The sequence below is a fragment of the Motacilla alba genome, chromosome 9 (assembly GCF_015832195.1).
Source record: "Motacilla alba alba isolate MOTALB_02 chromosome 9, Motacilla_alba_V1.0_pri, whole genome shotgun sequence".
In the NCBI taxonomy this organism is placed as follows: domain Eukaryota; kingdom Metazoa; phylum Chordata; class Aves; order Passeriformes; family Motacillidae; genus Motacilla; species Motacilla alba.
Genome location: NC_052024.1, coordinates 4,686,545 through 4,709,417, shown reverse-complemented (window position 1 = coordinate 4,709,417; position 22,873 = coordinate 4,686,545). Strand labels below are relative to the sequence as shown.

At 44.1% G+C, this 22,873-nt stretch overlaps 1 protein-coding gene across 2 annotated transcripts in view; it reads left to right on the top strand.

Annotated features, from left to right (window-relative positions):
• RYK (receptor like tyrosine kinase) overlaps positions 1 to 22,873 on the top strand; it is a 62,519-nt gene that overhangs the window by 10,224 nt on the left and 29,422 nt on the right. Inside the window, exons 2-9 of one of the 2 annotated variants that reach the window (XM_038145880.1) lie at positions 8,284 to 8,405; positions 10,109 to 10,208; positions 10,526 to 10,660; positions 12,885 to 12,941; positions 13,569 to 13,713; positions 17,746 to 17,846; positions 19,551 to 19,676; positions 22,100 to 22,186. In XM_038145880.1, the coding sequence (XP_038001808.1) occupies positions 8,284 to 8,405; positions 10,109 to 10,208; positions 10,526 to 10,660; positions 12,885 to 12,941; positions 13,569 to 13,713; positions 17,746 to 17,846; positions 19,551 to 19,676; positions 22,100 to 22,186 (873 nt within the window). Of the gene's footprint in view, positions 1 to 8,283; positions 8,406 to 10,108; positions 10,209 to 10,525; positions 10,661 to 12,884; positions 12,942 to 13,568; positions 13,714 to 17,745; positions 17,847 to 19,541; positions 19,677 to 22,099; positions 22,187 to 22,873 lie in introns of both variants that reach the window. The other variant, XM_038145879.1, reaches the window with a different exon arrangement.

Below are 22,873 nucleotides of genomic sequence, written 5' to 3'. Positions count from 1 at the left end.
AGGTGAAGGCAAGAAGACAAGCAGGTGGTTGAAATGTAGTTGCTGTTCAGAGACAAAGGGTAAGCAGGTGGGTCCTAGGAACAATAAATATCTTCTATTTAGTATGGATCGAGTTAAATATTGATTGTACTTCAGCAGGTGGCATCTCCTAGGGGAGCTTCTTCCTGTGGAAGTGAAGAAGTCCTCCCTCTGACTTTCCAAAAGGCCTTTCAGTGGAAAAAAAATCCCATTTGCCTGGGGTGTTGAATTTGCAAATTGTATTTAACAGTATCAATGAGGTGAATTGGGGGTGAACTGCCTGTGAAGATTCACAAGGACTTAATGCGAGCTCTCAGCTAAGAGTTTTTCTCCCATTTGCTGGATGTTGGGAAGCTTCCTGCTAAGATTTCCTGCCGGGAAGCCTCGGTCGGTTTTTAAGGGTGCATTAATTGCCTTGAAGTTATGTTGGGTATTTCCTCAAATTGAATGCCTTTCACGTTGTATTCCCCCTTCAGCCCGTGAGAAGTCAACTCTGCCCAGGTAACAAATAACCACAGCCCACGTTCCCTCTGCTGCTGCTCCTTGGAGTTGGGTGAGCTTGCAGAGGTGTGAGCATTGCTGGGTTTGTGCTGCTGCTTTATCTTTCGGCTTGACACTGATCACCATCCTTTGACAGTCCCTGGTGCCCGTGTTAGGAGACTGAAATGCTGCCGCTTCATCATCTCCATGTTGGTGAAGGTTTAACTTGTTTTGGCCATTTTATTTTTCATCAGTCATCTTTTCCACAGACTCCCAACGTGTGAGGTGTTTAAAAACAAGTATTTCAGCCCAAAATCCTGACCGACAACTCTTAACTGACAGACTGTAGCTTTGTGGAAAGCTTAAGTAAAAATGCAGGTGGAAGACTGTGGTCAGTTACTTGTTTTATTAGAGCAAAATTCACTTTATTATTTTATACGCTGGATATGCACAAATATGATGTAAGTAGTTTTTTGTGTGTCAGTATTTTCAGAGGCTTTAGTATTGCATTCCCAGTAGTTTGCTGTTTTCCGAACTAAATCGATCCGTGTGGATCAGTTTGCATTTTTTTTTCCTTCTATCTTTGAACTCCCAGCTGTAGTTTCAGCCCTGGGCAAAGCTGATTGTTGAATTAATTAAGTACATTAAAACTAATAAGGTTTGCTCTGGGAACGTGTGCTCTCTACCCTGTAAAAAAAAAAAAAAAGAAGGAAGTTTCAGTAGTCAAGAGCTGATTTTTAATTCTGCAGTCACATTTCCCTATGTTTGGGCTGTATTTTCTAGTGGACATTTGCAGAACATGCTGCAAAACCAGAAAAGTTTAGCATTTAAAGTCAGTGTTTCAGACTTAGGGTGCACTTTAAATGAAAGGAAAATTGAAGTAAAAAGAAGCTGTCTTTTTCAGCAAGGCAAGTTGTGCTGGGAGAATCCAGTGTGTTTATGGAGTGGGATGAGCAAGCTTGGGAGGGGAGTGGTGTTGGAGGGGCGTTGAACCTTGGGGTTTGTACTCTCACATGAGTGTTCATCCTGGCGTGGAAACTTCTGCTGTGGCCAGAGGACTGACCCAGATGAGCAGCTCAGGAGCAGAGGCCTCATTCTCTGGAGTACATAATAGAACAAATAAAATCTTTATATAAAGATCATAACTCACTGAGCTGGGTAAATCGCGCCTTTAATTGGTTTCAGTGGCTGTGAGTCAGGATCAGGAGTGGCTCTGCTCTGGGTGGGCTGTGGTGATTTGATGTCACACTGCAGAGATTTCTCAGCTGCTGATGAAGAAACTCTTTTAAATTACAGAGTAGAGCATTAAGAAAACAACCCCAAATTTCAGTCATTTCTCTGCTGGGGAGCCACTGGACAGATAATTGTCAGCTATTGTTACCAGACTGCTGTTCATGAAATGCTGCTTTTTGCAAAGCAGCAAAAGAACAGGAAACTTTTGCATTGCACACTCATTTTGCATCTCCCCATTTAAGACAAATCTGCCAGAATTATTTTATGGAGATTTGAAGTGATTTAGTAACGAAGTGCAACCCCAGGTAAGAGACCCCTAAACACTGCTGTCATCTTTAAGAAGAACGTGTTAGTACTGGTGCATGTTGCAGTATACGTTTGCTTCATAAAAATAAAACCCAATTTTCACATGGTGGCAGAGGCAAATTTCTTTTGTATATTGTGCTTAAAATGAAAAAAAAAAAAGAGTTGAAGCTAGACTGCATTTGCAGAGGGGCGTTTGAAAAGAAGTGTTTTGTTAGGCTGCTAGACTGACATGATTCAGTTTTGTCATGAACACAAGGGCTGCCCAGCATCCTTGGCATCTAGGAATGAAAGTTGGCCTCTCCCCTTCCTTTCTGAGCTTCTTCAGATGCTTTGTTATGTTAAACAGTGCAAAGAATGACAGACTTTCTCTGTGCTGCTGCTTAAATTTACCTTTTTGTTTGCCTTCAATTTTAATTTATTCTTTCAAGTCTGTGCCCAAGGTACAAAGATGGGGAAGTTAATGGTGAGATTGAGAGGTTGCCTGGGTAAAAGGTTGGTGGTTTTGCATTGGAATCCAGCAGAGCATTGCTCTGAACTGATTTCATGTGTGTTGGTGTAGGTTAGTCAAGTCCAAGTAAGGAGAAACCAGATCCTTCCGTGCTGTGCCTTGTCTGCATATGGACTTGTTTAGGGAGCTTTGCCAAAGCAATGCTGCAGCCCAGCTTTTCAAACTGGTCAGCATTGATCACCAATATTCTGCCTAAACCAACAGAAGCTACTTTTCCTCCTCTGCATTTTGTGATATTTCTTTGTAGGGCTCTCTACTCCTTTCTTTATGTTTTGCCACTTTGCCTGGAAAATGACTGAGGAGCTGCCCATTTCTTGTAGCTGTTTGTATTGCACCTGGGTTTTCCTCCTAGGGCCACCTATTTTCTCCTTTTATTATTCCATTTGGAACATAAAACATTAAATCCGTCTTGGATTTGCCCTACATAGTGCAAGAATTGAGCACCTTCAGAGGAACCCAGCATCTTGCAGAATGACATTTTCTCGTTTCTTATTTCCCTCCCCTCCACCAGTAAGGAGGTTTAGGTTAGTAGTTTACTGAGCATTCTTGAAATCTGAAACAACTGAGAAACTAGAGCTTGTTTCTCTTTTCCTCTGCAGCCTGCTGCCTCAGCTGGTGCATCTTATGCTACTGCTGAATTCAGAAGAATTGCACTAAAAAAGTGAAACGTTGAGGTCACTGCTTTAGGCTGTGTATTGACCTGCTTCATTTGATGCCATTTTTCTAAGCTACCTATGTCCAAAGCACGCTTTGGAAAAACCTCACAGCATCTGATGAAGTCACAGGATTTTTTTAGTGTAAGCTCCATCTAAGTGCTGCTGCAGTCTCACCCTCCACGTGGGATGCTCCTGGGCATCCTCACTAATCCAGGGAGTTAAACTCACTGAGGAGTGTTCCCCCACTTGTTCTCCTTGCATAGTGCCAGCTTGACTCCTTGCACTTGGCTTGCTGAAGGCCTAAATAAGGAATGTTGCCAGACATGTGTAAGTTTGCAAGTCTGAATGAAAAGGGGGAAGTGCAGAATTAAAGCCGTTCTGAGTTCAGCTGTCACGGTGAGTCTCGGATCCCACACCCCATCAGTGAACCACAGCTCTCACTGCTGTTCTCTGCAGTGCCCTGCATGATTCCTGACCTGGCTGTACCATCCCCGTGCCTTCCCCTAGGGCTGGAATGTAGTGCAGCTCCTGGGATCAGCGCTGGGCTCCCCTGTGACTGCAGAGCACACTTGCCTGCCTGGCTGCCTGCCTGCAGCACAGGCTGGGGCTTTTTCTCACTGGCAGGTTCAGCTGCAAAGTTCCGTGTGTTTTGCTGGCCTGATTGAGATAAATTATACAGACAGAGTGCTTGGGGAATTCAGGATTGAGTTGGGGAGGTAGTGAGGGGATGAAAAATAAGAAATGGAAGGATGGCCTGGAAGCAGATCTGTCCTGTGGTGGATTGGAGGTGGGGAGATGGGAGCTTGCTTGTCGGGGAGGACCCTGGTTCTTAGCTGTGCATGGGAAAGGAATTTTGTCTGAGTTCACTGATGGGAAAAGATGTGCTAGAGGGGAAATGTTTTAATCGTTGATAAGCTTAAAAGGGGAAATTACTGTTCAGTATTGAAACACTGACATTTCCCAAGGGTGTAGCCATCAGTTTCCAGGCTTGGAGAAAACATTGACCCAGATTTCTAGGAGAAAAATTATCTCGTGAGAAGAAATTGGGAGATACTGCCTGTGAGTTTAATCACGGAGTCACGGAAAGGTTTGGTTTGGAAGGGACCTTAAAGCCCATCCAGTCCCACCCTCTGCCATGGGCAGAGAGACCATTGCACTAACCCAGGGTGCTGCAAGCCTTATCCAGCCTGGTCTTGGGATACTTTCCAGGGATGGGACAGCCACAGCTTCTCTGGGTAACCTGTGCCAGGGCCCCACCACCCTCTCAGGGAATTCCTTCCCAATATCCCATCTAACCCTGCCCTCTGGCAGTGGGAAGCCATTCCCCCTTGTCCTGGCACTCCAGCCTCTTTTAAAAGGTCCCACTCCAGCCTTTTTGAGGATCTTCCTGAAGTTTGTGATTCACGAACACTGGAAGCACTGAGAATCTGCTGGTAAAGCGTCCTTGTGTTTGAATCCTTCCCTCGGCAGTTTCTTTAGCTCCCTGATGGGAACAGGATTCTGAACCAGACAATCTTCTGCCTTTTTTTAGGAATTCAGAGCTGCAGTACAAAACCTCTGGAATTATTTTTCTATGCCAGCCTTGAAGCATCATATTTTGAATACAACACAGCACTGATGTTCATGCAGCTCTTATATTTTGCTTATGAAATTCATATAATTAGTGTCTCCTGTTAGTGTGGAGCTTTTTCTGGCAGTACAGGCACAAAACATTGGTGTCCTATAAAATGAAATTACTCAGTGTTGTACCACTATTAAAGCTTAGAGGTTTGATTTTCTGTGGGGTAACTTGGTTTTGTACACCTTTGGATGATATTGCACATCAATATACTTCTGACAGCTTCAGTTAGGATTGTATTTTATATTATTCTTATGAAGCTGGCTTTTGCAATAGGCAGTTTTATTTCTTTGTACCCATTTGATTACAATGACCAGTTTCTCTACAAAGTTTCTGTTAAATCAAGGATTATCATCCTGAAATTCTGAAATGTTTCTGTGAACCTCTGGTTGCTGGGACCGTTTATCAACAAGAGAAGCTTTTCTTTATTCCAGAGGCAGCTTTCTTGTTCCAAATGCAGTTTGCTATTTTTTCCCTAATTTTTAAAATTATTTTTACTTAATGGTGTTCATTTGAATGAAAGTTCTGTCTTTAAACCTTCCCATCGTGATTGGATCTAATGCCAGGTGTCTGAGTTGTGAGCTCTTCTCTACACTCCTGTGTTTGCCTACTCTGAGTAGGGTTTCATGTCTAAACATGTAGACATGTAAAAATTATCCAGGCAGGGATTTTTGAAGTTTGCTGTTGCTTTTATGTGTGTTCAAAATTTAGTTTGGTTGCTGGGGCTGTGTGGGCTTCCCCCTCCTCCCTGTTTTGCTGGTGGATACATTTTTGCATTTCCCATTTATTTTTAAGTGGAAGTAGGGACTATGTGTACAAGGACTGTCTCAGGCTGTTCACATTAAACACTTAAAGCAGCACCTGCATCTTTTTCTGCTCAACATCTCATGTGAGATCATTTCTCTCTGGGATTACTCCATTATCTTGATTGCTTTAGTGCATCCAGTCTTTGGGGTTCTCCCCCTTGCCACCCCCAGTACCTGTGATTAAACTGTGGGGTTTTGGGACCCTGATGAGCCAGCATGGAATAAAAGTGGTTAACAGCAACAAGAATGAAGAGGAACATCTTGTCTGCTTTTTTTGCACCTTGGAAACAAGGTGGATTAAATCAAGTTCTGAAATAAGAGAAAGTGTCACTTTGTACTGATCTGTACCCAGTCTTTGCACTAAACAGGAGGAATTACTTCTATTGAGCTGATGCTCCCTTTCTTCAAATGCAGCTTGTCTACACAGTTCAATGATTGGCTTCAATTTATTTTTCCTTAATTTCTTAAAAAAAGCCAGCCTTTCATGATTCCCTAGATTCTTAAAATGATTTCGGGATGCCTTAAATGCTGTCATCTTGAAGTCATAGCCTCTCCAATATTTTTGACTTTCTAGCCATAAAAATAATGATTCATGGAATCACAGAATGGTTTAGGTTGGAAAAAGCTCATCCGGTTCCACCCCCTGCCATGGGTAAGGACACTTTCCACTAGCCCAGGTTGCTTCAAGCCCCATCCAGCCTGGCCTGGAACACTTCAGGGTTGGGGCAGCCACAGCTTCTCTGGATGCACTGTGCCAGGGCTTCCCCACCCTCACAGGGAAGAATTTTTTCCTAATATCCCATCTAAATCTTTCCTCTTTTAGTTTAAAACCATTCCCCTTGTCCTGTGACTGTCTCACTTGGAAAAATGTCTTCCTGTATTTTAAGAGCCCCCTTTAGGTACTGGCAGGCCATGAGGAGACATCCCAGAATCTGCTATCTCCATTCCCATTTGTACTGGGACTGTTTGAACTCTGTTCCCTCGGTGTGGAATATTCAATGTCTGATTTACCCCATTGTGGTTGTGATATTTTGTGAAAATCCCTTTGCTAGGATTTTCTTTTCCTGAGAAGCTGAAGGGCCTCAGCTTCAAGTGTGAACAATTTGTTATCTGCTGCTGTGGGATGCAGCAGGTGCTTCCTCGATTGGTCAGTGTGGGATGTTTCTACTTGGTGGCCAATCGAGGAGGCAGCAGCTCTGGGACTCTCTGGGAGTCACAGAACTTTGTTATTCATTCCTTTCTATTCCTGTCTCGCCTTCTGATGAATCTTTCTCTCTGTTCTTTGTAGTCTAGTTATAGTGTGGTCTTTTTTAATGTAATATATATCATAATATAATAAACCAGCCTTCTAAAATGGAGTCAAGATCTCTCCTTCCCTTCACCAAGTCCAGACTGCCCAGAAGACCCACAGTAATAAATGGTGACCCCAGACGTGGCAATAAATGGTGACCCCAACGTGATAATACCCCGTTGTTCTCCTGGCATCAATAGCATTTAACTGGGAGCACTGGAGGATGAGCTGCATGAGACAGGGACAAATGGTACTGACTGCACATCCACTGTGGTTTTGTCTGAGGATATGGAGCTGGGATTAATTTTACCCCTGCAGGGAAGCAGTGCTTGCCCTACCACTAATTGCTCTTGACACCCAGGGTGAGCTGCAGGGTCCTGCCCTGTGTTCAGCGTGACCTTGGATCGTGTGCCACAAAAAGTAACAGCAGCTGCAGTGTTTATAATATCACAGGCTGTGTCTTATGGAGGGAAATGCACCTTAGTGCCCTGACATGAATAGTTTTGTGGGGCTTTCAGGTCTCTACGTGTACTTAAATGTTCAGAGAGCAAAGGGTTGACACAAACTGTTGGTGTTGCTGGGTGTACAAATGTCACCTCTCACTCTGTATGGGGAGGACTGACTTTTTACACGAGCAGACAGTAATAGGACAAGGGGGAATGGCTTTAAACTATAAAAGAGAGATTTAGATTATATATTAGGAAGAAAGTGTTCCCTGTGAGGGTGGTTAGGCCTGGCACAGGGTGCCCAGAGAAGCTGTGGCTGCCCCTGCATCCCTGGAAGTGTTCCAGGCCAGGTTGATTTGGGCTTGGAGCAACCTGGGATAGTGGAAGGTGTCCCTGCCCATGGCAGGGGCTTTAAATCTAAACCATTCTGTGATCTAATTACCTTGAAGGTAATTCCATACTGCCTAAGTGTCTCAGGCTCAAGAAATGAACTAGTCCAGAAGGAATAACCTGTGATTAACTGACTGATAATCCAGAGCAGTTTGGTTTGAGTGAACACAGTTGTAAATAAAACGAGCTGTGATTCCCAGAAGCAGAACAGGGGATGTTCAGGACAGCCTGTAATGACTCTCCTGGATGTTTGTGTGAAAAAATATGTTTTCTTTTGTTACATTCCAGCTTTTACCTGTTCCTTAGGCTGTGGCACCTCTCTGAAGCGATTTCTCTGTAAGGCTTTGGAGCACTCTGGGAGAGCTGTTGGCTGTGAGCCTTGGTCTCCAAACCTGCCTTGGAGTTTAGGGACTGCAGGAAGTGTTTGCTTAAACATGCAGATATAAATGGAGCTGCTGGTCCTAAAAGTTGCTTGTTCCAATGTGTTTGGTCCTGTTCTTCCCTGTCTTACTCTTCTGTTTCTTCTTGCAGGTCTGGATGCAGAGTTGTCTTACGTGAGGAATGATGTGGTTAATCACTATGCCTTGTCCTTCAATCTCCTGATACCCAGCGAGACCAACAATCTCCACTTCACCTGGCATGCCAAATCCAAGGTGAGCAGGCATGACTTCTGCTCTGGGTACTTGAGACATGAGCTGGTCTGCTTGGTGAATACCCACTGCTGTCATTTAATGGCCTTTTTCTTTGCAAAAATTAGCATATGCATCATGCAAATTACTTATTTATATGACTGCAGGCAATGAGTTAAGATGGCATACGTCCAAGCTGCTCCTTATTTTAGAAAGTTGAAGCACTCATTTCAAAGTATTTTATACTTCTTGCTGCTGGCGAGGTTCGTGTATGCATACAAGCCACTGGCTGTGGAATCTCTTCCCTTGGTGCATTGGACACACGGAAGGGCAGCTATGAACTGAAGCCTCTGGAAATCCATATGTAGAGCAATGTTGTAGAGATTTCTAGAAACATATGCTTGGAGCCAAGGAGAGTCTATAAAAGCAGCATCCAGTGTGTTATTTCTGAGCCCTGATTAAATGGAAAGGCTTTTTATGTCACTTAATCATTGTGCCTGGAGCATGTAGCAGCAGCTGTCAGAGAGATTGCGTATGCTCTTACATTCTGAAACATTTCCAGTTACTTAACAATTTATTTTCATATATGAAATGATCTGTTTAGTCTCTACCAGATGTTCATTCTGTTCTTTTAGACTTGAGTGATGGTTCTTCTTCTGCCCTTAAGTAGGAAAGGCTGCAGCAGGAGCAGTAGTATTAAACAACTCCACCAGTGCAGGGTTTGAAGATTCCTCCTGCCATTGTTCTTCCCTTTGAGGTGTAACTTGTTAAGAGGACTGACTTTCGGCCTGCAGTGAAGTTGGGTTGAGTGCCAGCCAGCCCTGATCCCATATTCCACATGCACAGTGACAGTTCAGTCACTTGGCATTTGAGTAGGAGTTCCCTTGTCACAGCTTCAGCCCAGGCTCCCTGCATTGGTGGCCCTGCCCTGTGTTTCCTTGGGCCTGGCTGTGAATTTTGAGGAGGAATTTTGGAGCTTCCCATTCCTGGGATTCCATCCCTCAGCATCTTCCTCTCTTAACTTGGTGTAGTGTGACTTGTAGGAGCTCAGAAACAGGGCTGAGTCTCTTCCCTTGGCATCTTGACTGAAAAATAAATTGATAACAGAAATAAACCATATTATGTTTTAGAAAGGGGGAACATCTAACTATTAGCACAAAGTCAAACAAATGAATTCAGCTGAGAGTGGAGGGGTAGGATGAATTTCCAAGAGGAGCTATGACTTAGAATAGGTCCTGTACTTTTTTTTTGAATGAGTGTTTGCAGAGTCAGCTTCTTAAGTGGAAACAAAATCTTGACTGTAGTTGAATAAACTATTTCTAAGTAATTTTGTTTGTTAAACTGACTGTGGGAGGGGGAATTTTTTGAATTCTAGCAGCTTTAACAAACTGACTTTTGAACAAGTTTAAAAGTATAAGTGAGTGAAGTTTGTGGGGGATTTCTTTTTTTTTTTAAATACAAGCACTCTGAATTCTGCCCCAGATTTTAAGGAATGATTTCAAGAGTGGCTTGTGTTTTGGCTTTCTTAATTTGAACTGTCACAAAAGTCTCGATACTAAAATATCACATAAAAAACTTGGAATACGGATGCCTAAAATTACTGGCACTCCTTGAAAATAATGTATTTTTTTTTATTTTCAAGAAGAATTATGAAAAGGTATGTGGCATTTCTTTATACTGCAGGACAGATTTCTGATGTGTTTTCTCTCTCCCAACTGTTGTTTCAGGTTGAGTATAAACTGGGATTTCAGGTCCATGATCCCATGGCTATGGCTCTGCCCCAGGCCAACATTTCTCTACAAGGAGAAGTTCCTCGCACCCTCTCAGGTAAACTCCCCACCCCCATCCAGCTCACGGATGAATAATGGTCATTTAGCCACAAATGCAGTTTTAGTGATCTGTGAACCCTTAATAAAATTGACAGCAATTAATTTAAAATCCACGTCCTTTAATGCTGTAATAGCTGAAGTGATGAGGCGTGAAGACTAAAATAGCATTTCTTAGCATCGAGTTCTTTATAATGTGATAATTTATGATGCTTATAATGTGCTTCATAAACATAATCTCGAAAGGCCCTTATTTAAATGTTATCTCAGAGTCTGAGAGTGTCCCAGTCCCCTGTAACCCCTGTGTTGTGTTCACAGTGTTCCGTGTCGAACTCTCCTGCACCGGCAGACTCGACTCCGACGTCACAATACTGATGCAGCTCAACTTAACAATAAATTCCTCAAAAAACATCACAGTTTTAAATTTCAAACGAAGGAAAATGTGCTACAAAAGTAAGAGATGAAGTTTCAGATATTTTAAAGTTTTTACTGTTTAAGTGTGGTAGGAAAAGGGAGTGGGATGGTGTATGATCCAGGACAAGAGTAACAGAGTGAATTTTGGGGAGGATTGGAAGAAACCAGGTAAAATTCTGCCTTTCAGAGAGGAATGAGGACTTTGGGTTAAAGCAGAAGCTGATGAATGAACAACTTCCCCAAGAGTTCCACTGCACTGACTGACCTTTTAATAGACATGTAACAAAAAACATTTTCTCTCTGTTTGAAAAGAAGAAATCAGTTCCCTCAAAACTGCCGCGTTCTGAGAATTCAAATTGTTCTAAAAATTACCAAGAAAATTTACTTAGTTTATAAATTGTGATAAAATTGGCCGTTTAGTGAGTGTAGGAGGTGTTGGTCTGTTAGATGTGAAGTACAAAATAATCTTGGGAGATAATCCAGGTTTTGGAAATCCTTAATTGACTCTTCTGTGTTACCATTTGTGAATCTGCAAGCATAATTTATTCTTGGATTGTTCCTGCTTACTATTGTTGCTTTCTAGAATTTTCCTAGGATTTTCTAGTATTTTCATTATCATCAGAGGAAGATTATTTTGGAGAATACCAGGAGCTGTGCCCTCCTAAAAAATGCCTGTGGTGTTCCACCCCTAGGCAGTATTTGGGGATTGCCACCTATCTCTTTGCATGCTCCTCCTGCCTCTGTTCAGCTTACCTGGAGCCTTTGAGGACAGTAGCTGTCTTTCCAAAGAGGGGTTTATCACTTTTCTTGAGTAGAAATATCTAAGGATGAGCTCAGGGAAGAACCATCCGTGCTTTGTAGCACATAACGTTGGGGAGACCATTCTTAATTCTCCTTCTAGTAAAATGTATCTCTGGTAAAGTGAATCTCCTTCTAGTAAAATGGAGGTCTGGCTCGTAATGTTGATGTTTTTACCTTTATTTCATGTTTTCCTGGTTATTTTTTTCAAATACTCCAAGTGGGGGAAGTCAGCCCTGCTGAGCCATTCACAGCTTACTGAGCTGTGGATGTGTGATGGAGCTTTCCAGAAGCACCACACAGTTCACTAGGGGGTGAGTCAGAGCCACTACCTGAACCAGCAGACGTGGTCCTTACAGAGATCTCGTTTCTGCAGCTTCATAAAGACAAAAAAATGGCTTTATTTGGTGTGTGTTGATGGGTGTAGAGCATATGGGGCTTTCTGATTGAATTTAATGCCTAAGTTAGGAATATGCAGGACCTTGCTAGTGGTTTTGCTCAGGGCATTCCTGACAGCTCCTCCTCAAGTCCAAAAAAGGGATAAAAAAAAACCCAACTCTTTGATTTCTCACTGCCTTGGATTACTTTTTCCTAAGCTGCACTGGCTTAACAAGGAGTGGAGAGGGGCTGTGCTGTGTTGGACACAACTGAGAGCAGGAAGGGGGGTGTGCAAGTGGGACTGTGCCTGTGCAGCTGCAGAAATCCATGGGATTCCCTCTGCTGCCTGCAGATTCTTGGTGGGGGAGGTTCATCTGGAGGCATCTCCTGCTTTCCCCAGGTTTGCACTGCTCTTCTTGGTAACCAGACTCAGAGTAAGCTTCATGAAGATTTACCCACTTTCTAAAGGACTGTTACCACACATAGCTGAGTGTTGTCCTTCTACCTTCACTTGCATATTTATGAGTATTTAAATGGACATCACCTCTTCCATCCTTCTGTTTTAACTCTTTGACTCCTGTCTGGCATCATTTGAAAAGGCACAGTGCCTGTGGTTGCATCTCTGACCCCTTCCTAGGATGAGCAACATTCAACTGGAGCCAGGATTTCCTCCAAAAGATCAGGGTAGTCTTCACTGAACATCCCAGCAATGATTTTCTCTCCTGTAGGAACTGATTCTGTGAGGTCTTTGTTTAGTGCCTTAGCAAACACATTTTCTGCACCTCTTCTTTCTTCTGCTGTGGACCTTGGAGAAGCTGCAGGGTTTCACAAGGATTCAGTGGGTTCAAACTTTGCCTCCCTGGACATGTGTGTCAGTGCTGAAATAGCTGACCTGTGTGCTTCAGCGTGATTTTAATTCTACCTGGTTAGGTATTTCAATGGAAATAATGTAGGGATTAGTGTAGTCCGTCAGTCAGCTCTTTTCTTTGGAAAAGCAGATCTGTTTTTCCATACCTGAGACATTGTGAAGGGCTGCAATAATAAATGTACTCCAAACCTAATGAATGGCTTTCTCTCATCTCTTTAGAGCTTGAACCAGAAGTCAAATCTCCAACAGCTGATAAAAACAGCAGCAAGGCTATCTGTAAGTAATCCTGAATGTACAACTTGGAGCTTAAAAACTGAAAAACTTTTTATGTGCTTTGATTCCACAGCTTTCCCTATGAAACCAGTCCCCAGGTACTATACCCAGTATTGCAGAGGGTTTTTGGTAATTAATTGTTTTAACTAGTGAAGAGGAAAAAGCCCTGTTCCAGGTCTTGTAACAACTTGTGTATCACAACTTAGGGGCTCTGGTTTCTGTACATGGCTCTGATCTATTTTCTTAACCTTAGGACCTGTCTAGTTTGCTGTTTCAATTTATCACTATTGAAGGAATAGAATGAGGTAGTTTCCTTTTCTCCTCTTCTAGCTGGAAATATCACTGGCTGTGGCTCCATAATACCCAAAGTGGGAGTGTTTTTGCCAAAATGCTGTTGGAAAGCAGTGGGAAAGAGTGCTCAGTGCTCTCTTCACCTCCCACTGTCCAGGGTAGCTGTTCTCCAGAATACCTTATAGAACATTTGGGATGGCTGAGGCTGCTGCTTCTCCCTTCCCCCAGCCCCTCTGCTTGTGTTGCCATAACAAACCAACAAATGTTGTTTCTTTGGGGCTTTTTGTTGGTTTTTCTCCTTTTTGAGAAGGGTTCAGTAACTTTCCACATCTGTTGCAGTCGATCCTGTAAACGCAGCTCCCACCACTTCGACCCGCGTGTTCTATATCAGTGTGGGTGTGTGCTGTGCTGTGATATTCCTGGTGGCAATAATCCTGGCTGTCTTGCACCTCCACAGCATGAAAAGGATAGAGCTGGATGACAGGTATGTATTCAAGCTTTCCCAGTGTGATTTTGGGACATATTTACTCAGATTAGTGAGAGTTCAGTCTCAAAATGAGCACTCCATGGTAATTTGCAATTTCTGCTCTCAATGGCAAGCTGCAGCAGATGCTGCCTGTGTGGGTGAGGTGGAAGGATTGTTCAGGTTTTGCCAGAATATTTGTGTGGAGTGGGAAGATTCAGACAGAATCAGATCTGCAGGGATTGTCAGAGTTGAAGGAAAAATTGACTTGGTCTCACTGGAAAGGCAGGCTGGGAGAGCTGCGGGTGCTCATACTGGAGAAGAGAAGACTCCAGAGAGACCTTAGAGCCCCTTCCAGTGCCTAAAGGGCTCCTGGACAAGGGCCTGGAATGCTAAGACAAGGGGGAATGGCTTTCCACTGCCAGAGAGTTTTTACTTTTATTTACCTTTGATGGGATATTGGGAAGAAGTTCTTTCCTGTGAGGGTGATGAGGCCCTGGCACAGGGTGCCCAGAGCAGCTGTGGCTGCCTCTGGATCCCTGAAAGTGTTCCAGGCCAGGTTGGACAGGGCTTGGAGCAAGCTGGGCTAGTGGAAGGTGTCCCTGCCCATGGCAGGGGTGGGACTGGATGGGCTTTAAGGTCCCTTCCCACCCAAACCATTCCATGCTTTTACATGACAGGATGAAAACATTTGGGTTTTACTGACACCTGCAGGAGACTGAATTTCAGTTTTCCCTACTTTGATTGATTTTGCAGTGTTCAGTTCAGCCTTAGGGTACAGTCTGAGCATTACAACTGCTTGGTTATAAAACTGGCAGTGTTGGGCTCTCTCACATATATTTTCAATCAGGAAAAGACATAGCACATGCATGGAAAATGGGAAAATGGAGTTGTAACATGAGTCCAAGGGCATTGGAGTGGGGATTAAACACCGAGGAGAAGGGAGGCTGGAAGAGCAGGTGGACTGAGGCTGTGTGAACAGCCTGCATCAGTTGCAACTGTTCAGGAGCAGGCAGTGTGAAACTGGATCCTTTGGAAAGCAGCCTGTGGGTGGTCACCCCTGTGAAAGGATATCTTGAACTGCTTCTGTGCTGCCTGCAGCCTCATGGAGTAGCTTTATCTTTTCATCCTCCTCCTTATCCATTCATCTGTTCCTTTCAGTTTTCTCCCTGCCATTCCCTCCCCTGGTGTCCCCAGCCCATGTGGCTTTGGCAGTGCCACTGCATGGAGCAGTTGTGGTTTCTCGGTTGTAACCAAATGAACTTGTGCCTGGTTGTCTGATGGAGGGGTTTCAATCAGCTGAAGGTGTTAAAGGATGTGCAGCTTGCTTTAATTCAGAAAGGAAGAACATTCCATTAATAGTGTGGGATAGTGAGGTGTAGAGGTGTCCAGCCCAGCAGTGTGATCAGATGTCCTGCACTCTACTCCATTGCACAGGATTTCTGTGGAGATACGAGGTAAAAACCCTAAAAAAACTGACTGACTTTCTGTGGAGATATGAGGTAAAAACCCTAAAAAAACTGACTGACTTTCTGTGGAGATACGAGGTAAAAACCCTAAAAAAACTGACTGACTTTCTGTGGAGATACGAGGTAAAAACCCTAAAAAAACCCCTGACTTTCTGTGGGGATGGTAAAAACCCTAAAAAAACTGACTGACTTTCTGTGGAGATACGAGGTAAAAACCCTAAAAAACCACTGACTTTCTGTGGAGATATGAGGTAAAAACCCTAAAAAACCGACTGACTTTCTGTGGAGATAAAGCTAAAAATCCATCTAATGTTAGTCCTTTGTGGTTTGCAGATGTTAATAATTTAATCTGAATCCCTGTATATCCTACTGATAAATTCTGATAAATTCAGGGCACTTTCCCTGTCTGTGGAAAGAGTTTGGGCTGAGATGATCTTTGAGGTCTCTTTCAGCCCGGACCATTGTGTGATTTTATGAAGTTTGTGCAGCTCTTGGGGTTTAGCTCTTCAAGCACCATGTGATGACTTATTTTTTGAGCCTGAAGGTGCCTGGCCTGGCGGAACTGTGGATGTGCTGCTGTGTAAAAGCTGTTGCTCGGGCAGTGCCGGAGCAAAGGTGTAACAGAAGCAAAATGTGCCTGAAAATCAGGAGGTGTGGGGTTTGTTTTGGACAAACTCACTGAGGGAAGCAAGAATTTCTGATTTGATTGTGAATAATAATCTCAGACTGTTTCTGTGAAAGGTTCCTGAATGGAATATGACAATGTCATTAGGGTTAACGACCTCCCAGGAGCAACAGAGCCTGGAAAACCCACTGGTGCTCTTAATTTCAACCCCCAGAACTAAATAAAACCGAGGAGGGTTGTTAACTGGAAGCTCAAGCCGAGTTTACAGGCTGCACATGGATTATTTAGGAACATTGTGTTGGAAGTCTGCAGCAAATGCTGCAAACCTCACAGCAAAGGCACTGGAAAAGTGCCAAGGGAAGCTGGCATGGCTTAACAGCAGGATAATGGGAGTCATTAAAGCAAGAAGGCATCGTTCAAATAGCTGCCAGAATATGCAAGTGAGGGAAATCAGGAAGTGAGTTAAACCTAAAAACCAGAATGTAGCCAACCCAAAAGAGAGTTTTTTCAATCTTGCAACAGGCATTAAAAGAATAATTCCTTCCTCACACTTGCCTCCAGCCAAAGGAATCCGCTGGGCTAGTGGGTGATCAGGTTACAAAAGGAGTTTCCAGCCAGAGCAAGAAAAGGAAATGCAAGTTGTGCCTTGGTGTTTGGTGTGGTGACCATGCCAAGACTCTCCTTCCTGGAGAGCTTGCTGCAGAGTGGATCATACTGAGGCAGCCTGTGGATGCAATAGTGGAAACAGTTCAAATAAGCAGCAATAAGTTGCCAGTGCTAAAGAATATTCATTCAAAAACTCTGAAGGAAGTTAAAGGGGAGGAGCTAGAGCAGCATCTGTGGTTTTTAGGCTCGTGCTAAGTGCTGTGCTGGAACCCTGCACCTGGAAGTGGGAATAACTGTAAAAAAAAAAAAAAATATTCCAGGGAGAGATTGAGGTCAGCTATAAATGAGTACATTTGTATTGTGAGATTCAGTAGATTCTGTTCCAAAGAAAAAATTCAGTGGGTTCATCCATGGTTGTGCTATAATGGGGAAGAGTGGATTTGGATTTCTGGTTTTTAAAGGAAGCCTGGCTTTAAAGGTAGCAGTGGGCCTGGAGGGCATCACCAGCCATGTCTGACAGCCCTACAGGGGTGGCTGACCCTGCTTGGCCACTGCTCAGCAGCATCTCAAGAAACCTTAAATGTTGATTATTTGGCAAAGCAGAGATTGTATCCCAAACCAGTTTCCTCTTTGTCCTCCCAGCGGAAAACCCTCTTGAAGTTGGATGAAAGCAGGGGGATGGTTGTGTGTGTTTGGAGGGGGAGAACTACAAAGAAGCTTCTGGCCCTGCCATCTGACCCGCTAACTGGAGTTTTGGCCATTACAGCTGCAGCAGCCCTTTTTGTAGGGTTTTGACTATGAAAATAAGACAGAAGTGAGCCTGCTGTGGTTTAGGCTGTGTTTTTCCTATTTCATGGGTGCTCTGTGGACCCCTGATCCTTCTGCCCAAAGAAAGCATCTCAAAAAGCACATTTTAGGTGGTGCTGGAAGGGGCAAAAGGTCCCCTTAGGGAGGGGAGTGGCAAAGTAGGGTAGGTTGTGAAATAGAACCCTTGTCTGAGTGGGACATCAATGCCATGAGAGAAATGTGTGCAAATCTTTCCTGGAATGGAATAGTTGTTCTTGGTATGACAGGATGGTTCTGGCAAGGAATGTTTTGTCACTTGGATTATTCCAATGTGGGGAGAAGTACCAGAAGATCAAGTTCTGGAAAGCAAATAGGAGGAAGGTGTTTGCTTAGTGCCAAGATTTTTGAGTCACCTGAAATACATCCTCATGTGTGAGCGACTTCAAAAACTCTGCTCTTTTAAAGTCTTGCCTGGAAAACCTCCTGGTTTTTGACCTGGACAGGTTAATTTGCAATGTGTTGGAGTGGCAAGCAGTGATGTTGATCTGCAATTTTGTTTCCTCCCAGCATCAGTGACAGCAGCAGCTCGCAGGGGCTGTCACAGCCCTCCACGCAGACGACGCAGTACCTGCGGGCTGACACCCCCAACAACGCCACGCCAGTAACCAGTAAGTGTTAATCTAAGCACAGACCCTCCTGCCACACTGCTTTGGTGGCAAATGCAAGAGAAGAACGTGAATAATTCTCTTGCTCTGTCACTTTGCTTCTTGAATTGACACAGTGTGTGTTTTATCCAGCCACGCCATAGTCGGGACTGAGTTCGGGGGGGTGTGAGTGCTCATACGAGCATGAGGCTGTGTTTGTCCCTTGGGTTGCTCTCCCTGCACCCAGAGCAGTCAGCCAGCCAGACTTCAACCAGTAGCTGTGAAGTAGCTGTGTTTTAACACTGGGAAGAGCCTGCCTCGTGCAGTCTAAGCAGAGGAGAGAGAACACGATGTGTCCACGTAGCCCTGGAGCCCTGGGATCAGTTACTAAAGCAGGTGATGCCATGTGCATGAATCCTGATGGTTGTGTTATTTTTGTCATCTCCTGTTGCTGACAGCTTTGCTTGAAATGATATAAAATAACTGAAGAGAGCAGTGAGAGGAAAGGAAGAGTGGCAGCAGTTTAGATACTGACCTGGTAACTGGGCAGCTGCACCAGGGCTGGACAATGCTTTGGGAAGTGGAGTTTCCCAATATACAGTCTAAACCTCCACTGGTGCAACTTGAGGCCGTTCCCTCTCCTGCTTTCCCTGTTCCCTGGGAGCACAGCCCGACTCCCCTGGCTGTTCCCTCCTGTCAGGGAGTTGTGCAGAGCCAGAAGGTTCCCCCTGAGCCTCCTTTTCTCCAGGCTGAGCCCCTTTCCAGCTTCCTCAGCCTCTCCTGGTGCCCCAGCCCCTTCCCCAGCTCTGTTCCCTTCCCTGGACACACTCCAGCCCCTCAGTGTCTTATCCCAGCTCAGGCTGAGCTGCTGATGTCCTGTCAACCTCAGGTTTTTTGTTTGGCTTTCCAAGTGACTCAAGTTAGTTTGGCTGAACTCCAGTTGCTGGAATGTTGTCCCCCAGAATCCTCTGGCCAAGGGCAGGAGACCAAGCCCGGGGTGGTGGTTCAACCCTCCTCACCCTGCCCAGTGTGGTGGGCACTGTGCCCAAGTGGCACCTGTTTGCTGGGGACAGCCCTTGTTTCACAGTGTCTCTTCCCTGCTTTGGGACACCCCCAGCAGCACTGGAAATGGTGAAAATTAGGAGAAGAAGAGAAAAGGTTGGATGTGTGAAGAAAAGCAGGATTGACATTCTTGGTCATTTTACAGTTACATAATTTTGCTTTCAGTAACATTTAAATTTTGAAGAGTAATTCTCAAGATTTCTCTAATAATTCATACACATGGACAAAATATTCCAGGTTTTCTGGCTCAACTGGAGTATCCAGATGTCTGGAAGTGCCAGAAGAGGGCACTGGTAGTTTGTTAATGTTCTGCTGGGGTAAGGCATCTTCCCAGCTCCGAGTTTTCCAGCAGTCTCTTTCCTCCTCCTGAGGGCAGTGCAGTGTTGATCACCTTCAGTACAGGAGTTTCCTTCACCCAGAGTTAATAATAAAAGTTGTTTGCTTGACACTACAGAGAATTCCTGTGTAATATCTTTCCCTGCAGGTGATTATATTTGTGTTTTTCATTGCTAAATACTATCATCTTTTTAAAATTAATATATCATATATTTGGGATGGTGCTGCTCCCTTGTATATGGGGCCATGGGTGGTCAGAGGTGAAGCCTTATGCATGCTCTCATTCCAAGGGTATTTATGTTGGATTGTTTGGCTCTGCTGGCTCCTCAGGTTATCCCACATTACGGATAGAGAAGAATGATCTGAAAAGTGTCACTCTCATGGAGGCCAAAGCTAAAGTGAAGGACATAGCCATCTCCAGGGAGAGGATCACCCTCAAAGATGTGCTCCAAGAAGGTATTTACAGCACTCAGGCACTTCATTCCTACAATATGGTGTAGATACATAAACACAAATATATGGATATTTGTTTACAGACTTTTCTGAAATCATTCAGGGATGATGTTTCTGATCTTCGTAGCTTTGGTGGATGGGAGGAATGATGAGTTATGTTTGCATTTGGGGTGTGGGAATGGGGAAAGCAGCTTCCAGAGTTAATTAGGCTTGGGGAGCGTGCTCAGTAAGTCATTCAGTCATTCAGCTTGTCTGTCTTAATAACCTGCTCCCTGAAATGATGGGTGGCTGAGGGGAAGGGTAGTCACTCAGGGCTCTCAGTGCCAAGGTAACTCACTTTTGGGAGTTACTGCAGGAGAGCTGCTCTTAGCAACATAAAAATCAAAGCAAAACCAACCCAAAGCCCAGAAAAACTTCAGTTGTTGAAATTTGGTGTCTCAGTTTGATAACTTTGCTTTGGAAATGTAATTGGCAGATGCAACATTTACAGCCCTGATATAAAACATTCAGAGACTACCTGGTTGTTTTCATGGACTATCCTGAGTTGGAAGGACCCACAAGGATCATCCAGTTCCTGAATTGTTCTCTTTTCATTTACTGTGCACTGTGAAAGTGTTCATGCACAACATGAATTGATTCCTGTTGAAACTGAATTTGAAAAATAGGCTTAAATATTTAGTTTGCTTTGTCATTCACCTTTACTGCTGCAATTTCAAGTCTCTGTTCCCTGAGAAATCAAACTTCCTGAAGCTGGAGATTGCGGATAATCATCCTTTGGAGGCAGAATGCTTTGTGTTAGTCTGAGCAGCAGTGGAGGATGTTCCCATTCTTGTTCAGTGTGTGCCTCTGAACCTCTGGGGTGGCAACTCCGTGCTCAGTTCCAGTGTGGGCTCTGCAAAAACCTTCCTTTGCATGTGGGATGTGCTTTGTGTTCCTCTGGGCTGCCTGGAGCTGGGATGTTGGGAGTCACTCATGACTAGAAGTGACTCAGTGCCCAGCAACGCTTCAGATGTTTGGTGGCAGAGCTGCCTATTGTGCCAGATGAGACATAAGGAGCTGTTGAATGCAGTTTGGACCCAGTTAATCCTGGGATCTCGTTTCTTAGCCTCCAGCTGGTACTTTGAGTCAGAACCTTCAAAAGTTAATCACAGAGTCATTAAGGTTAGAAAAACCCTTTGAGGTCATTGAGTCCAAGCACTCCCCCAGCAATGCCAATTTCACCCGTGTCCCCAAGTGCCACATCCACATGTCAGAGAAGACCTGAACAATTTTAGTTCAGGATCATAGTGGTGTTGAGTCTCTGCCACTGAAGAACAAAAGACCTTCAGAGGGGAAGAAGGGGATAAAGTAAATGCATGCATGGAACTTTTTTACAGATCTTGGCCACAGATTCATTACAAACTTCACGTAGCTTCCATAGCTTCACCTGCACTTTCTCAAAGTCTTCAAGAGCGAAGACAGGAGGAATTTAGTTGCTGTTAGGTAATTCACAGTGTTGTGGTTGCCTAAGAGTCTCCTGAGTTCAGCTGCTGCTTAGTGAGATTGCAGTTTGAAGAGCCCTGTCATGCAGGGTTTCCTTGCAGCCCCAGGGTAGGTGACAGAAGTGTTGCACTGCCCCTGTGTAAGGTATTTAGAAACAAATAAGACCTGTGTTTCGTATTGTCAAAGATCTTTCAACCTGGTCAGGCAGGAGGAATCCCTGGGAAGGGGCTGGAATGCTGGAATAGACTGTGTGGAGATGATGCACACCTTGGTGCAGGAAGGTTTTGCCATGCTGAGCAGTAAAAGCCAATTAATTCTCTGTGTGTTACCAGTTGTTCTCAGCCCAGCCTCTCAGAGTAGCTCCTCTTCCTGCAGTAGCATCAGTAACATCTTGTGAGTGGAAAAATGCTGGAGAGTCTGACCCCCAAACAACCCCAGCACCTTCCAGCTGAGGTGAAATTTGTGAATAATGTGACGCTGGCTGTTTCAAAGTGTTCCATGTGTGCTGGCTGGCTAGAATTGCTGTTTCCTTGTGACTGTTTCCAAAAAAACTTGGTCCCTGTGAGAAGTGCCTTGGCTTAGAATTCCAGACTGGATGGGTGAGAAAAGGGAGCTGGAGTTCTTAGTTCAAGGAGTTGACTGAAGTGCCACAAATGCACCATCATCATATTGATATTTAATTTCACTGGGCTCTGCTGCTATCACTAGTTCACTCTCATGCTTTTGCTCTTATTTATGTAAAACTTCAACATTTGCTGCCTGTAGTTGTGAATCCCCCTCGTGCTGGAGAGCAGTTGGGTTCTCTCTTGGTGACTTTATAGATTTTGGAGACACTTTAACTGCAGATATTCTTTACTTTCTGCTGTGAAAGCTACTGTTTGCTTAAGATACTCCTAATGTTATCAGTGTTTCTTTACTTTACTGATTGGGTGTTCTGTTCCTAGGCACGTTTGGGCGCATTTTCCATGGAATTCTAATAGAAGAAAAAGACCCCAGTAAAGAGAAACAAGTTTTTGTCAAAACTGTTAAAGGTATGTTTGCATGAAGGAGTGGGTTTATGTGCAGATGTTTGAACTGTGCTGCAGGCTGGGGGTGCCAAATCTGGCTTTACAACAACTCCCTTCTCCCCAAAATGTGCAAATGATGAAAAGCAAAAGCAGATTTGATGCTTCCTTCAGCCACAGAGAACAGCAATCTTATATGGAAGAAAAATGCATGTGTTCTCCACCAGTGCCTTCAGTCATCACCCTTGAATACTTTTGTTCATTATTCTTCTAAGTAAAAGTTATATTGTCTTTTTTTTTTCCCCAGCATGTCATTGTCTTCCCAGTCACAGCCTTGTCCCCTGTGAATTGCTGAAAAACACCTGGAATGTATCTTTAAAATCTTTTACAAATGCATGGCTGTACAAAAGACAGGGCATCGTTTCTGCCTTCCTTAAGCTTTGCAACTGAAGCATGAGAATTGCCATTTAGAACTGAATTTATCCAAATACAGCACCTGTGTTCAGGAAACACCTTGAAATGGGGATAGGGTAGACTTAAGAAGCAAGGTGGGTGTAGATGAAAATATTGCAAATGTCCTACATGTCTGTCACATGTATCCCATGTGTATTTCATGTATCCTACATCTGTCCCTTCCTCTGCAATCATCACAAGTTCTCTGGTAGCTCACAAGGGTTTTACCAAATTCCAAGTACAGTGGTTGTTTTACCACTT